The sequence below is a fragment of the Apostichopus japonicus genome, chromosome 7 (genome assembly GCF_037975245.1).
Source record: "Apostichopus japonicus isolate 1M-3 chromosome 7, ASM3797524v1, whole genome shotgun sequence".
Taxonomy (NCBI): Eukaryota; Metazoa; Echinodermata; class Holothuroidea; order Aspidochirotida; family Stichopodidae; genus Apostichopus; species Apostichopus japonicus.
In genome coordinates this window covers 1,296,714-1,314,813 of record NC_092567.1, presented here as the reverse complement: position 1 = coordinate 1,314,813, position 18,100 = coordinate 1,296,714, and the positions used below count along the sequence as shown (strand labels likewise).

At 35.7% G+C, this 18,100-nt stretch overlaps 2 protein-coding genes, 1 long non-coding RNA gene and 1 pseudogene across 3 annotated transcripts in view; 1 reads left to right on the top strand and 3 right to left on the bottom strand.

Annotated features, from left to right (window-relative positions):
* LOC139970279 (uncharacterized) overlaps positions 1–18,100 on the top strand; it is a 77,332-nt gene that overhangs the window by 1,322 nt on the left and 57,910 nt on the right. The window lies entirely within an intron of this gene.
* LOC139970274 (microfibril-associated glycoprotein 4-like) overlaps positions 1–18,100 on the bottom strand; it is a 53,060-nt gene that overhangs the window by 17,577 nt on the left and 17,383 nt on the right. The gene's annotated exons all lie outside the window — the stretch shown is intronic.
* On the bottom strand, positions 181–5,883 carry LOC139970277 (microfibril-associated glycoprotein 4-like). The gene is made up of 5 exons (XM_071975951.1): positions 5,660–5,883; positions 4,617–4,722; positions 2,867–3,018; positions 1,947–2,208; positions 181–723 (listed from the first exon to the last, which is right to left on the bottom strand). The coding sequence occupies exons 1-5, from the start codon at positions 5,819–5,821 to the stop codon at positions 476–478; spliced, it is 930 nt and encodes a 309-aa protein (XP_071832052.1). The 5' UTR covers positions 5,822–5,883; the 3' UTR covers positions 181–475.
* LOC139970278 (ficolin-2-like) overlaps positions 10,139–18,100 on the bottom strand; it is a 12,118-nt pseudogene continuing 4,156 nt past the window's right edge.

The following is an 18,100-nucleotide window of genomic DNA, read 5'->3' as shown; positions in this document are numbered from 1 at the left end:
ATGTCAATCCGAAAGTTTACAAAAGTCGAAAATATTTTTCTGTCATTTCTTTACGGCGAACAGTTTATGTAAAAGGAAGCTATCAATATTCGTAACGTAAATGAAACTGACCCATACACTTCAGTGTCAGAATTAATGTTATGGGACTAAAAATAACAAGAAAATACGAAACCCTGCTGGCAATTTGGGGATTCGGTATATTTCCATTAACAATAAAGATTAAGATTTAAAATTAATACATCTGTATGTCAATAAGGAAGGAAATTCACAACGCTATTCGTTATCATATTATTGTAATGTAAAAGACAATCAGTGAAGAGTTTATGAATCCATTCAAAAATTAAATAAGAGAGAAATACTGAGACAATAGCTAAAATCAGATCAAGAAAATTCTAACACGTTTCAAGCGAAACTTTAACAAATAACTCGATTATTTTAGTAATTTAAACCATTTTAATAGAACGCTGATGAGAAATTATATCGGTCTTAACTTCATTTCGGAAAATTTAAGGGAGTAGTGATAGCCTCTCCATTGTTGCCAGTTGACTCCATCAGCATATGACGAGTGATCTCCTTCAAGATATGCACCGTTGAGGTTGGCGAAGTGACATTTCTCGTACCACCATCCTCCTTTGTAGCTCAACGCACAGCTATTTACCCATATATCGTTATCCATGTCACGAGTAGAGAATTGTTCGTTGTCGCAAATGGTCATAGCATCACCTGCAACGAGATAACGCGATCATCGTTAGACGATACCGGTGGCGTTCTAACTTTCGTAAGACGATACCGGTGACGTTCTAACTTTCGTAAGACAATACCGGTGACGTTTTAACTTTCGTGAGACGATACTGTTGACGTTCTAATTTTCGTATGACGATAACGGTTACGTTGTTACTTTCGTTAGACGATACCGGTGACGTTCTAACTTCAATTGATATAAGACGTGTGACCATTTATCAATTTGAAAGCGAAAACAAAGGCTTATCGCTCTCCGTGACCCTCTTGGATCAAATGTTGAGGCCTGAAGTTGGTCATATTAAGTTCCGAGTACATCTTACATATCCTTTGCCTACAAAAACTGTTTGGAACAGAACCGATCAGTCCCATGTACAATTGCCTTTTACAAATTTATCAAAGCATGGTTTTATTATTAACAATATTAACTGTATAAGGAAGTAGGTTCGGCCTTTCGTTCTTAGCACGAACTTCTTCTAAAGTAACCGAATCGAAAACAGAAAGAACACATTTAAAACTAGATAGATGGTCAGGCAACTAAACGACGAGAGACTGAACGATGGAAATCATAAAGCTGAGGTGATGAAAGGATAGGAAGATAAACTGTGTGACGGCTGTCACAATGTGTACTAATTAATAACTAGGTAAAACAACTACGTAGGCGTAAGAAACATATCATGTGATGCATGGGATGTAAACCTTTGTTTTGTGTGTTTGCTGGGTGATGTGACTGTTGAAAGAATCCAATTCCGAGAAGTGGACCACACAGACGATGCACATAGAGGAAAGAGAATAGTTGGAGATCTGCCTGTTTCATGTCACGGCTTAAAGAACGTATGCTTGTTTTAGTTCTTTGTTGTCATCCGATTTGGTGGCGTTACATCAATGACAAATATTTTGGTCTGGACAAGTTACGAGACGATTCGCTCAACCTTAATAGCTCGCAGGCTTTTCGCAGTGACTAAGCAATTTTTGAACAAATTGTTCGTTGATTACAACTACTAAACACAAATATCCATTGACTACTGAGACTGCCTTAATATTATGTGACCAAATCCTTAACAAATGTCAAATTTGATCAAACATGAGAACACGCATATATAGCAGTAATGATATAACAGAGCTCTTGGCTGAAAAAATGGATCGACTGCGGAGGGACCCGGAATATTCAAATGTTATATCTGGAAAACGGAGTCGCAAATACTCACCAGCATTCCCAGAATATGCACCGAGTTGCAATCTATATTTGTCGATCGAGTCTGCGATGACGAAAGAGTCGTACTTGGCGAATCGTGTCGCGTCTTCAAAATCTCCCAAGTCTACACGGAGTCCATACCTCCTCTGATTGGTCAAGGAGTATAACTTCTCATTACCTAACCAATGTTCTCCTTCCAAAGAACCAAAGCCATCTTTGTAATCGTTCCAAGATCTGAAGAAATCTTCGGAACCATCTTCTCGCCTTTGAAATACCTTTTTTTTGGAAAATAAAAACATATATAACTTTGTTAAACCGTTAATGTCGTTGATAAATTCTAGCAGGAGCGTGTTACTTTGAAAGTAAATTTGAAATTATAGTAACAGGTACTTTTTTACGTTGTGGATTATATACAATATTTACTGATATTGTCAGTTATAGGACTCATACATGAGAAAGGAAATGAAATTTTAAATTGTAGGTTCTACTAAACGTTTGTAAAAACTTCTTTAAAACATTGAATGTTGACTGCATTATGTGTAGAAGATAACTGTCCCTAGTGTAGACACTAAAAGTTACTCGTCAGTGATTTCCTTTACAGACAGTGGTTATTTTTGCCATTTACAAGAGTGATTAATATGTCAATTTTTACTGTGATCTAGGAAAGTAATTCTCTTTGAAATGTCTATACTCTTGTGAGTGATATGATACAACGCGTTCACTGTAACACATGGCATTTTTTTGGAGCGACCATGTAAAAGGTAACTTTTGTATTTTTTTAATAAAAATTCCTATTTTATATCAAACTTATGATTTGACTTAGTCATAATCGTACAGATTTTCTAAGTGTGACGGAAAACAGTTTCATAATTGACCTTTAATTTTGATATTAGATTAACTGTATTATTGTACAATCTTAGACATAGAACTCACCGTCCAGCCCCCACCGTCAGTATCCATGTCACAATATACTTGAAACGGATCAGCGTCGTCTGGTTGTATTGTGTATACGCCACTACTAGTATCACCGTTCTCTTGAACCTCATAGCAATCCTTTGGATATGAAAGTTGTCCAGGACAGTAATCTAAAAGGAACACATTTATCGCACGATATAATAAATATCAATTGATTCCTAGTGTGTATATGGCCATGAATTACAAATATGGGATTTTGTGAACATTACAGTTATATCTCCTTTCTGTCTATAATGTGATAATCAAGTAAAAGGAGAAATTATTTCCGCGAAAAATAAGTAAGAGACGTTCTTGTATAAGTACTAATTAATACCTAAACAATCGCTTAACGCACTGCAAAACTCCAGCTTGAGGGAAACTATTATCTATAATCGGCATATAGGCACATTGTTGATAGAATTCAAACACATCGATAGCAATATTGCTACTTAGGAACAAGTTGTGAAAGAACCACAATCGAATCTAAACAATCTGTGTTTGTGTTATACCAAAAAGAATGGAACACTCCGACCTTAAAATCGTTGTTTTGAAATTGTCCATTTTAGAACATCATCATGATCATCATGATCATCATCATCATGATCATCATCATCATGATCATGATCATCATCATCATCATCATCATCATCATCATCATCATGATCATCATGATCATGATCATGATCATGATCATCATCATCATCATCATCATCATCATCATCATCATCATCATCATCATCATCATCATCATCATCATCATCATCATCATCATCATCATCATCATCATCATCATCATCATCATCATCATCATCATCATCATCATCATCATCATCATCATGATCATCATCATCATCATCATCATCATCATCATCATCATCATCATCATCATCATCATCATGTTCATCATCATCATCATGTTCATCATCATCGTCATCATCATCATCATCATCATCATCATCATCATCATCATCATCATCATCATCATCATCATCATGATCATCATCATCATCATCATCATCATCATCATGTTCATCATCATCATCATGTTCATCATCATCATCATGTTCATCATCATCGTCATCATCATCATCATCATCATCATCATCATCATCATCATCATCATCATCATCATCATCATCATCATCATCATCATCATCATCATCATCATCATCATCATCATCATCATCATCATCGTCGTCATCATCGTCATCATCATCGTCATCATCATCGTCGTCGTCGTCGTCGTCATCATCATCATCATCATCATCATCATCATCATCATCATCATCATCATCATCATCATCATCATCATCATCATCATCATCATCATTATTATGATTATTATTATCATGCATTCAAAAATATATATTGTATATATTAATACATGAAAATATATATATATATATAAACATATATGTATATATATACACACAAATATATATATACACAAATATATATGTATATATACATATCGTTCCCGGACAACTCCCCCCTTGACGATTTTCCCCCGGGCGATTACCCCCGAACGATTCCCCCTCGGACAATTCCCACCCGGACAATTCCAACCCGGACAATTGCCCCCCGGACGGTTCCCCTCTGACAATTAGGGGTAATCTTCCAGGGGGTAGTAGTCTGGGGGATTATTGTCCGGGGGGTAATTTTCCAGGGGGGAGTTGTCCGGTCACCATACATATACCAATGCTTAATATTCAGAAAAAAAAATTCTAACCTCCATTTTCCAGTGCACTTATGAGGGTGTTCAGGAGGTCCTTAATGTCGTCCAATTCTTGTTTTATCCCATCATCCTCTTCAGTACGATTACAACAAGCGTTAACCTGTGGGGTAGTAAGAAAACTCTGAAGGTTCCAAACGACGAGGCTCCACTGTAAAGATTTTTTAATTCACATGATTAACAGAATTAAGCAGTCGTTTGCTGCAAATTTCATAAGTGGTAGTAATAGATGTCAGTGTTGTTTAATGGTCAGCTACTCTGGCATGTTATAATCTGAAACGACGTTGCTGTGGTGACCTTTGATACTTTAACACATCTTCGTCCTAGTGCGGTGCGCAACAGGCAGATATAGTTATAAGTACCATGTATCGATAACTTGCAACAAGGTATTAATTATGCTCAGAAAGTCCTCATATCAATAATTTGTTAAAAAATGAATAATTGATCATTTATAGAATCCGTGAAATCAACCTTTGTTATAGGGGTCATAATGTATAGGTATAGGTCGTTTGAAGCTGGATGTGCTATCATTAGTATAATGAAACGAAACATTTATGTGTGTTTCTCTGCCGATATATTGAAGAACATATTTCAATTTTGCATTATGAATGTATTCTTCGTTCTAAATTTCAACTGATCGGTTAATTGATTGGTTGTTTACTTAAGTTAGTAGATGAATACTTATATTTAATAAAATATTTGATAACATGATTTGATGAATCTAACATCTTCAATCTTAAATGTTAGTTGTTTTTGTAGCACTTTTAAAAATGAATCAGTTACTAGAAATTCAGATTCGGAATTTATTTACTCGACAGTGATAAAATGAAAGTCATATTTAAAATTGAGGGATTTAAAGGCGAAATACTACTATATTTGTAATTAAGCAGAATTTCGTTTATGAAACTCAAATTATGTATAATTCATATACCGTTCGTACTATTAGACTATTAGAGTATGCCTGTTAAAGCTGACTGTATATTATCTGATAAAAATTTGAAAAAATTTAAAAAAAGTTACGAGTATTAAAATCAACTTACCGTAATGGTATTGACCGGGTTGTACACTGATGGGGGATAGCACCCTGGAGGACCTCTTGGTTCATGTGGACCATTTTCACCCTCTGGACCAAGCACACATCTATGTCCAGATGGTAAGGAGAGAGCACACAAAACCACCAAAGCTAGTTTCAAAGAACTCATTTTGAGGAACTTTCAGAGCAGCTTAGACAAAAGCGATATGGTTTGTCCCTGCGTCGGTTAAAGGCTTTAAAGCTCTTATTTCAGTATCAATTTTTGACCTTAAATTTACAGGATGTAAATGAAGAACATGCCCGCATTATAGTTAACACAATGGAAGGAAAAGAAACCCAATCGGATATGGAGATCGGGTTGAGGTTAACGTAGATATCAACTATTATCTTTCAATGAACAATATGAAGGTACAAATATTTGAAACATGTAAAGGCGGATCCATAATTGAAAGATAGAATATGCAACAAAAATAAGCAGTTCTATAGTTTAAGTAATGCTAACGATGAGTTACCTGTACAACCTATTTGTTTGTATACTAAAATGAAATGAACTAGTGTCTAAATATTGTACCTGTACAAACCTCATATTTTTATATGGTTTAATGCTACCTATTAAGTAATCAGCATTTGAAAACAGTTTCTCTTAATTAAATAGTCAGCAGTTGATTACAGGTCTATTCCAATTCTTGGCTATGATAGGTGTCTCAGTTCAAGCTTGCTGATTTCTAAGGGAAGGGCGATTACATTTACATGTATCTCATTACGGCTTTTGTAAAAATATTGAGGGTTACTGACCGACACAAGTTAAGCAATTCTTATTGAATAGATTCACAAATAAACTAGACAGTGTATCGGTATCGCATTGTTGTTGATATTGCTTATTCTTAGTATTTTTTTTTTCTAAGTTTGAGTTGATACAGCACAGGCTATGTATTTGTGTGTATTAGTTTAGGAAAGTCACCCAGACAACGGACATCTTGGTAAAAGTCAGTACAGGTTTAATTTAGGTCGACAGTGTTAACTTGTTCAGTTTTCAGAAGGATCGAGTGTTTTCTCACTCATTTGCGAAGGAGATATTTAACTTAAACAATTTGTGAATTTATACCTAGGCTTTAATGGAATTTTCGACTTGAAAGCAAAAAGGTTTTGGTAATAATAAAGGAGTATGCATTATGTTTGATTAACCATGTAAATTTTGTCCGTCGAACTATTTTTATCCAAGGAATACCTAAAAGCTTGAATGCTATTTGAGTGGATGGAAAGTCATTTCTGGGGCCCAAAGCGATGAATAATACGAACATACGAGGTACATACCTCACGGTGTTATAGGAATAACAAGTGCAGTAATAATTACACGCACAGCCATAATATCCACCGATATCCAGACATTATTAGTAAACTGGAAGATACCATTTACGATATTTAATACTATGAACAAAGCACCAAATGTTATTGTAGGAATGTATATGTAAGCAATACATTACCCACTACACGCAACCATAGACGTGTAAGGCAAACGTCGGGTAACTACCACTTTCATATGAAACGTGGTAGCCTACATCGTTGTTAACTTGTTCACGACGCAGAATGAAGCATGGCGTCTGTTCAATTTAAGGAGGTTATTAAGGTTTTATATGTTGATGTATAATGCTTTATTCACAATCCAATGGCAAACGGAACTCATCTGGAAATATTTTCATCACAGATGTATCAAGGCAAGCTTTATTAAAGCATACATGCAAGGAGTATTGCCTGGTGTTCTGGACATGAACTAAATGATAAAATCCGTGATTTCAGATATTTATGTTCTTCACGACATTCGAAGAGTTTTTTGTTTGTCATAAATAGTACAGGCGTTGTTTAAGAAACTATGTCTATTTCACGGTCGACGTCTCCAACCGATTGATTTACCAACACAACGATGCAATGCTTAAACTTCAACTTCCCTGAATACATATTTATAAAATTTAAGAAAAGTAAACATCTGCTCTTTCATCGATTCCTGCCGAAGAATGCATTGTTTCACACGCTATTACGTCATGGGGACATTACAGACGATATCCCACAACGAACCCTTGTCTTTATTGGAAGTTTAAGGTTGGAGGAAGTATATGGATTGTATAACTTATTTTAAAAGGAGACGCAATTACTAGACACTGATTTACAACTAGAACCTGTAGAATCATGTACATGTTTTGAAGATATAACTATGGGGTTAACAAACACATCCCTATGGTATCAAATTGGTTTCAATGAACCAGAAGGACCACTTGTTGATTCAAAAGATACGTCAACACATATACGGAATTACACTGCTTATATTGGAAGAAGATTAAACATTACATCTGCCTGTCCAAGTGAAGATTACGGTGAAGTATACTCTCGCTTAAGAACACAAAAATTGTTAAACGAAAAGGAACTACCTTCCAAAAAATCACAAGACTTTCAATTAAATATGGTATTTCTTCATTTGGAAGTTATGACGTCATCTTTAGTTTTCCCATGCCATCCCACGTTGTATTTAATTTCCAGCCTTGAAAAGGTTCCATAAGGAATAACAAAGTTTGTTAGTCCGTATGTGGAGACTCTCGTATCTCCACATAAGGACTAGCACAGTTCGTTAGTCCTTATGAAGATACTCGAATCGCCACATAATAAATAGCGACCTGCGTTAGTCCTTATGAGCAATATGCGAATCCACACATAAGGGCTTGTGAATATTGTCGGTATTGGCGGTCATTATATGGTAGTGTTAGGATCGCATGATAAGTAAAATGTTCTTGGTCATTATGTGGAGGTGCGCCACATAAGGACTTAAATTGTTCGTGGTCATTATGTGGCGATAACTTTGTATTCACCATAATGACTTAGGTTTACAAAAAACAAATCTGCACTTTTGTCGGTTTTGGCGTTCCATAGATGTGTTGCCATAATTTGTTTATTAGGCAAACAATGTCTAATTACCACATGTTAGGTTAGACGTTGAAACCTGACCTTTCATCAAGTACGGGAGATTATATAACACTTTCATCAAGAACGTGTAAAGTTTCCTGCCAATGGCGTGATAGTTGTTACACGATACATTATTGCCATCACGTTTGGGTTAAGTTTCTGAAAGGAAATACGGATAAGAAAAAAAATATCGAGAGATTTTTCTTAAAGAAAATTCAATATAACCCTATTACCTGATAAAGTACGAACGCTCCGTGTATTCATAATAATTAAACATTCTACAGTACAGCACAAGGCTACATAACACCTACACTGTATAATACGATTGTGCTTGATACAGACGCACATGTTAACCTATTAAACTATAAATTCAAACGTAAACAGCGTCGTTGACACGTTTATATCACTGCCAAATTTAAAAACAATATGTAGTCTTTCACTCAGATCTGCAATTTCCAGTGGGATTCAATGAAGACTTTTGATACATTGAAATAAGACATAGTGTGGCTCTATAATAGCAAAGCCTCTTCAGACCAAATTTATTATAATTGATATAGATATGCCATTGTTTTCCTCTAGCTAACCAATATCTAGAAATCAGGCACTGGTTGTTTTTGTTTCTCAAGCAATCGGTTTTAATCACTGTACAGGAAACAAGGATGAGTTGTTTAATTGTACGAAGAAGAGCATTAGGGGTCTTTTGGTCCATTCACTCAGTACAATGTTAAGGTCTACGTTGCTGTCAAATATACTACATTATAGAAGTGCAGGTCATATACTACTACTCAGCCTGGTGAATATGTGCTCGTTCTCGGGGCCTGTTGGAATATAATATAGTACACCCTATGTATAATGAAGTTGTAGTCCTAACGCTTAGAAGTAGCTTGTAATCGTACACGTACATACCTACAAACCAAGCGGAGCTCTACTCGTACTCATGCTGTTGCATACTCGTGCTACAAGGCTGTTTGTGGACTTAAGGAATTACTCTTCCTCTTCGCTTCATTTTCCTTTGTTAAAGCCATGTAGCTAATACAAAATATCAAGCAAGTGAAACAAATAATTGTTCATCATTTTACCAAAATAAAGCATACGGTATGCCACCGATTTCCTCTACCTCGGTTAATATTTGAGGACAAAACAAATAAGCTGCCAACATAACATTGTACAAACGCAACAATCAGTTTAAACTTTTCAGTACTAGCGATTGAAATTGATGAGAAATTAAAAATATTAACAAGAGAGAAATCAACAAGTTGTCGGATGAAATCATCCATTTCAACGATCAGTCAAAACTGAGTTTTCAGTTGTTAAAAGGCAGTCTCCATATTCTAATTTCCTACTACCTTAAACAATATAAACGCGTGGTAATGCATAGCATTCGTAGCCTAACCCATAATGAGTCATTTCATTTCCAAATCCTAAAGTATTATTTCAACCTAACTACACACCCCAAAGCTAACTTGCCGGGTTTCCAGTATATTTCACAATGAACATCTACACAAGAGAGATTAACACAAGTCACACAAGCAAGAACAATTAAGAACAATTGAGATTTATTATTTCACAATAAACATCTACACAAGAGAGATTAACACAAGTCACACAAGCGAGAACAATTAAGAACAATTGAGATCTTAAGGTGTCGCAGCACAATGAATTGCTCTCATCGACTTGCACAATAAAATCGTTGACTTTGAAAGGCCATCAGAGCATAGAAGTTTTCAATTATCCACCATATGATATTTGATGGCTTGGGCTATCACCACGTATTCAACTTTTGCCATCATGACTGTTTAGATTTTGAGCTAGAAGAGCTCAAATTGCAGCATAGTGGTCTTAACCCATCTGCCAGGTGTCGCTGCGGAATCTTCTGTTTCACCTAAGATTTTCTAAAATACACAGATCGTCACAGCAGCTATTGATTGTAGAGTTTCTTATCGTGAACGTCTTGTTTCAGAGTAAAGGCTAATTTTTTGACACCCTGGTCCTTCGTCAGGTGTAAAAAGAGTGGTTGAAATCACGTCAGTCTACCGTAAGCCCCCAGACTGCCCAAAGTGATTGAACCCGGAAAGAAAAAGCCATACCCTTTTGAGGCCATGACAGTGTGAACGCACTTTAAGGATCAATTCGACTTCCTTTAAGCTTCTCGTATTATGGTCAGACAGATTACCAAGGATCATGGCAAACTTGAGGCAGTCGATATTGTGTTGCGGAAGATTAAAATATTCAGCCACTGGAAACTGGTTTTGTTGAGTATGATAGTGTTTTTGTGATTACTCAGCCGTATCAAAATGGAGTGGGGGTTTGATTAATACACTGTATGTCAGGATAGAGGACACAAGTTATATCAAACAGGGAGTGTCACAGTTGTATGAGTCTGGATGAAAACACACCCCTGAGGGAGAGAGATGAATGTCATGGTCTGTGATTATATGATGACAGACCTTACAACACGTGGGTTTACCACATTTAGCTCCTCTTGAGTTCGGAAGTATTGGTGGAGGGTAAACGACTCCTAACAAGGATGTTGCGTAGGCTGTGAGGTTGTCTTGTAGTAACTACAGGGGTTAATAAAAAGGTCACCCATGTCTCCCTATTTCAACGTGTTCCATTCATTTTTGACCAGCCTGATGAATGGATCGACCTGATCGCTGTGCTTAAGGAGAACCGGAATACGATTCTCTTTCCCCTCCCTATGTTGATTTTGAAGCAATTTCACCCTGGAAATTCTAAAGACCTTGTTCAGGGTTCTCTTCAATAATTGCAATCACGAAAATGGCCAATCATGGTGGTTGATTGACTACGAAATTGTAATGAATCATAACAGATGCGTTTGTAGCGAAGCATTTGGCTAAAGACAATGGACTCTTTAATATGAATTGGGTGAAAACTATGATAGTCGAGATAGGTGTGACTGTCAGTGGATTTAGAATATACAGACGTGTTAATCTCTGGTCACTCCATCTAACGGTAGATAACTTTGGAAGGTGTTATAATGATTAGAATGTCCTAAAATCACAGAGTGAAATACAAAAAGATGACCTGTCTCAAAAAGTGATAGATATATTAGGAGTAAAGAACTATCATTTTTACAATTAATTCTGGAGTTGGATATAGCAGTAACAAAACGCTAGTCATGAAGTAATACCAATAAAGGTGCCCAATATATAGATTCATTTACTTTTTTGCTACCTTGCGTAAAGCTCAGGCGAAAAAAATGTTGTAACCAGAATCCATTAACATAATACACGTGAATAAAACCCACACACTTCACTGCCACAAATAATATTATGGGAATAAAAAGAAAAAGAAAATATGAGACCCTGCTGGCAACCTGGGGGTCAATATATTTCCATTGACAACAGAGCTTAGATTTCAAAATTAGTACATGTTTAATTGTTATATAATATAGGAAAATCACCGAGCTATTCGTTATAATATTACAGTGATGTAAGGACAATCAGTGAGGAGTGTATGAATCCATTCAAAAATTTAATAAGGGAGAGACTAACATCAGGTCAAGAAAACTCAAACACTTTTCAAGCGCAACTTAACAAAAAACTCGATTATTTTAGTAATTTAAATCATTTTATAGAATGCTGATGAGAAATCAAATCGGTCTCAACTTCATTTCGGAAAATTTAAGGGAGTAGTAATAGCCTCTCCATTGTTGCCAGTTGACTCCATCAGCATATGATGAGTGAACTCCTTCCAGATATGCACCGTTGAGGTTGGCGTAATGACATTTCTCGTACCACCATCCTCCTTTAAAGGTCAACGCACAGCTATTTTCCCATACATCGTTATCCATGTCACGGGTAGAGAATTGTTCGTTGTCACAAATGGCCATAGCATCACCTGCAACGAGAAAAGGCAATCATCGTTAGACGACACCGGTGACGTTCTAACTTTCGTAAGACGATACCGGTGACGTTCTAACTTTCGTAAAACGATTCCGGTGACGTTCTTACTTTCGTAAGACGATACCAGTGACGTTCTAACTTTCGGGAGACGAGACCTGTGACGTTCTAATTTTATTAAGACGATGACGGTTACGTTGTTACTTTCGTTAGACGATACCGATGACGTTATTACTTCAATTGATATACGACGTGTGACCATTTATCAATTTGAAAGCGATAACAAAAGCTTATCGCTCTCCGTGACCCTCTTGGATCAAATATTGAGGCTTGAAGTTGGTCATATCAAGTTCAGAGTACCTCTTACATATCCTTTGCCAACGAAAACTGTTTGGGACAGAACCGATCAGTCCCAAGTACAATTGCCCTTTACAAATTTATCTAAGCATGGTTTCATTATTACAAAACTAAATGTATAAGGAAGATGGTTTGGCTTTTCGATCTTACCAGGAACTTCTTCTTAAGCAACTGAATCGAAAACAGAAAGAACACATTAAAACTAGATAGATGGACAGGCAACTAAACGACGACAGACTGAACGATGGAAATGAGAAAGCTTAGGAGATGAAAAGGATAGAAAGATCAACTGTGTGACGGGTGTAACAATGTGTACTAATTAATAACTAGGTTAAACAATTACGAAGGCGTAAGAAACATAACATGTGATGCATGGGATGGAACCTTTGTTTTGTGTGTGTGTGTGCTGGGTGATGTGACTGTTGAACAAATCCGATTCCGAGATGTGGACCACACAGACGATGCACATAGAGGAAAGAGAATAGTTGGACATCTGCCTCTTTCATGTTACATCTTAAAGAACCTATGCTTGTTTTATGTCATTGTCGTCATCCGATTTGGTGGAGTTACATCGATGATAAATATCTTTTTCTGGACAAGTTACGAGACAAGTCGCTCAACCTTCATGGCTCGCAAGCTTTTTTTTTGCAGTGGATAAGAAATTTGTAAACAATCTGTTTGGTATCATTGATGACAAATATGAAGCACAAGTATTCATTGACTACTGAGACTGCATTAATATTATGTGTCCAAATCCTTAACAAATCTCAAATTAGATCAAACATTAGAACAAGTATATGTAGCAGTACTTATATAACAGAGCTTCAAAGTATCGACTGCGTAGACTAAGAGGGACCCAGAATGTTCAAAGGTTATGCCTGGAAAACGGAGTCGCAAATACTCACCAGCATCTCCAGAATATGCTCCAAGTTGCAATCTATAATTGTCGATCGAGTCGGCGATGACGAAAGAGTCGTACTTGGCGAATCGTGTCGCGTCTTCAAAATCTCCCAAGTCTACACGGAGTCCATACCTCCTCTGATTGGCAAGGAGTATAACTTCTCATAACCTAACCAATGTTCTCCTTCCAAAGAACCAAAACCATCTTTGTAATCGTTCCAAGTTCTGAAGAAATCTTCGGAACCATCTTCTCGCCTTTGAAATACCTTATAAGAAAAATACATTAATAACTTTGCTTAAACGTAAATGTCTTTGAATAAATTCTATCAGGAGAGTGTTACTTTGAATGTAAATGTGAAATTATTGTAACAGGTACTTGTTTACGTTATGGATAATATACAACATTACTGATATTGTCAGTTATAGGTATCATGCATGAGAACGGAAATACAATATTAAATTGTAGGTACTACTAAACGTTTATGAAAACTACCTCAAAACATTTAATGTTGACTGCATTATGTGTAGAAGATAATTATCTCCAGCGTAGACACTAACAGTTACTCGTCAGTGATTTACTTTACAGACCGTGGTAAGTTGTGTCATTCACAAGAGTGATTAATATGTCAATTTGTACTGTTATCTACGAAAGTAACTCTCCTGTGAATGATATGATACAACGCGTTCACTGTAATACATGGCATTTCTTTGAAGCGACCATGTAAAAAGGAAACTTTTGTATTTATTAAATAAAATTCCTATTTTATATCAAACTTATGATTTTGACTTAGGCATAATCGTACAGATTTTCTAAGTCTGACGTAAAACAGTTTCATAATTGACCTTTAATTTTGATATTAAATTAACTGTATTATTGTACAATCTTAGACATAGAACTCACCGTCCAGCCTCCACCGTCAGTATCCATGTCACAATATACTTCAAATGGATCAGCGTCGTCTGGTTGTATTGTGTATACGCCACTACTAGTATCACCGTTCTCTTGAACCTCATAGCAATCTTTTGGATATGAAAGTTGTCCAGGACAGTAATCTAAAAAGAACACATTTATCGCACGATATAATAAATATCAATTGATTCCTAGAACGTATATGGCCATGAATTACAAATATGGGATTTGGTGATCATTACAGTTATATCTCCTTTCTATCTGTTAATGTAGATGATCAAGTGAAAGGAAAAAGTATTTCGCGCAAAATAGGTAATGGTTAAGAGACGTTTTTGTATAAGTACTAATAAATACCTGAAAAATCGCTTAACGTACTGCAACACTACAGCTTGAGGGAAACTATCTACTATAAACTCTATAATCGGAAATGATATTTATATAGGCACATCGTTAATATAGCAATATATATATATATATATATATATATATATATATATATATATATATTTGAAATTGTAGTGAGTTGGAAAATCCAGTACAGTGAAAAAACTTCCAGCCTCCACCGGGAGTCAAACCCTCTTTATACGCGGACACTCTAACCACTATGGGCTATGGACCCTGATTGTATTTCCAGAGCTTCAAAGCCGGTTAGGATATATAAATATGACAATGTACGTAAATATCAATTGTTTCCGAATCAAAGAAATCACGTATCTTGAGGTAAATATGCCCGGTTAAAGCCCGGTTTGTTACAATAAGAAAAACATACAGTTATAACATAAAGTCTACTTGCAATAGCTAAACATATAATTTCCAAAGCATTAATGCAAATAGATAGGGCCACATTCAAACTGCTTTTTTACCTGTTCAGATAATGTATGTCACTTCGTGTATTGAAAAGAAGTAGAGATTCCTCAAAAACAATCTAACACGTTTTTCCTGTTAGTTATTCTTTGTTTCAATATCAATTATTTTTCAGATGACATTTTCATACTGATTAAATATTTGAATAAACGTAAAATTAGGCTATGATCTTGTACGCCCTTACGCAGGGTGTGCGTGGGAAGGGAAAGGGGATGCGACGGGTGCGTAAGCACTTCCCCCTTAATTGTTTTCTGTGCTGATTGGGCAGTTACAAGTAACTGCATACAATTCCACAAAACAAATTGATGTAGTTACATAACTTTTGCACCTTTTTGACACCCCCTCTAGTACAGTGTTTAATGAAAAAGATCGTCATCTTCAATAAATGAACGACAAATGAATAAAACCCGCCTGCAGGTCTACCTGTGGAGATTGATATCAAAATTATTGTCTCTGCATGCTACATTTAAACTTCTGGTAGGCCTCGTGTTGTAGATATAGTACCAACACAGTATATGACATATCGCGAAATTCTGCTCCGTTTTCCTTGTTTCTGTCAATCAGCAGAAACCCATGATAACATACGATCAATAGCTAGTACAATATGTAGTGTTGCATGAGTCTACATTGTTGCATCACGAGGAGGTAACCAATAGTGAAACATGAGGGCTGCCAAGCTATGTTAATAACCTAATATTACAATGTTTTTAATCAATCCTATAGACATCATGTAACACTAACTACCCGCCCGCATCGTCCCCATCCCAACGCACACTCTCTGATACCAAAGTCTCTTGGTTTGTAATTACACTTGTCGTGGAAACAGTTTTTCCCTATGTACTGTGTACGTACGGTGATGATTGAGGTAAACAGAAAGGATGTGAATGTACTTTGCAATAAGGATGGTATTTATCCTATCACACCGCATGAAATATACACACAGTAGAAGACACGTGATTATTTCTTATTGAAGCAACAGTACGGTTGCGTATTGAAAACATGTATAATGGCCCCCGTTTGATTTTAATGGTAACCGAAGTAGCAGCAGTTACAAAACATTAAAAGTAGCTTGTCAAGAAGATATGTTTGACTTGTAAATGTATGAAGGAGAAAGACTACCTTCATCATATATTTCCTTCCTTTGTACCAAGTTCGTATAAAATTATCATCTTCAGTTGCTATGACAATTATCATACAAATATTCAAACTACACAATAGAAGTAGCTTTCTTTCACAATTATCAACGGTAGAACTTGACGTATGTGTACCTGTTAACGACTCCTTTTGTTTAAGGGCAAATAATCATATTGCGCTTTTGATATAGAATTGTGGTTCATCAGAGAAAATGACTAATTTACGTCATATATATGGCTGCTATCTATAAAGGTTAACGCATCCTCCTGTTGGACTGATATTTAATCAATTTAACAGTATGTAAACGGATGATATCCCCCCCCCCCCTCTCCAATCCAACCCCCCTTCTCCCGCAAAAGGATTAAATTTAAAATAATAATAATACTAAATTGAAATAAATAAATAATCGATTGTTCTGTTCAAGTCATAAGTCAGTCGTAAAAAAAGAGAGAGAGAAATTGAAAAGGAATGACAAAAAGATTCATCTTTCAAGAATTTCCTTTGATCTATTTCTCGCTTAATATTGTTATCAGTTCTACAGAAATAAAATATATTCCGAAGATTTCAGTTTATATTGGAATTTCAAACATTGTTAGTTCACCATGATGATATTGGTAGAAGAAATGTCCAACAATAACTTTATAAGAAATTAACATATGTTGATTATTATTAAAATTTCTGTCAACGGTAACTTATAGTTGGCTACACTTACTCTTAACACTCTCCTCTGTTGTAGAATCGGGTCGTTCAGTTGATTTTGTTGTGTCATGTTGAGCCAATGTATTATTGTGTGTCATATCAGCGTCAGCTGCTGCTGCTGAAATAGAAAAAAAATATAGAACAACAGGAAAGCGTCACTGGCTGGGAACACGTGAGAACTAAACATAATTTATTCTTTTAATGAGATAATTCTATAATTAAGTTGAGTAATCCAATAGCTTTTGTTTTTGCTAAGATGACATCAATGTTAGGTGACGACCGTAGTTCTACTATTGTAACGATCAATTTGATGTCAGAAAGTTTGTACTGGAGGGTTTTATAAAGTAAATTGCCAACTCTCAACATCTAAGCCCATATATATATGATAGTCTTACACTTAAAGACTTAGTCTCTAAAAGTAGAAACAATTGCCAAATACGAAGATATGTTCAAGCAAGACATATATACGACAATCTAACACTTAATAGACTTAGTCTCTAAAAGTAGAGACAATTGTCAGACTAAGACGATCTGTCAAAACAAGATATATATAAGATAATCTTACACTTAATAGTAACAGTCTCTAAAAGTAGAGACAATTGACAAAATACGAAGATCTGCAAAAACAAGACATGTATAAGATAATCTAACACTTAATAGTAACAGTCTGTAAAAGTAGAGACAATTGACAGAATACGAAGATCTGTCAAAACAAGACATATATAAGATAATCTTACACTTAATAGTAACAGTCTCTAAAAGTAGATAC

Coding starts and splice junctions, on each gene's coding strand:
- LOC139970277 (XM_071975951.1), bottom strand. CDS start 5,821: ATGAGTTCTTTGAAACTAGCTTTGGTGGTTTTGTGTGCTCTCTCCTTA. Junction 2,209..2,866: donor CTGACGGTGGGGGCTGGACG/GTGAGTTCTATG, acceptor TCCAAAAAAAAG/GTATTTCAAAGGCGAGAAGA. Junction 724..1,946: donor TGCATATTCTGGGAATGCTG/GTGAGTATTTGC, acceptor ATCTCGTTGCAG/GTGATGCTATGACCATTTGC.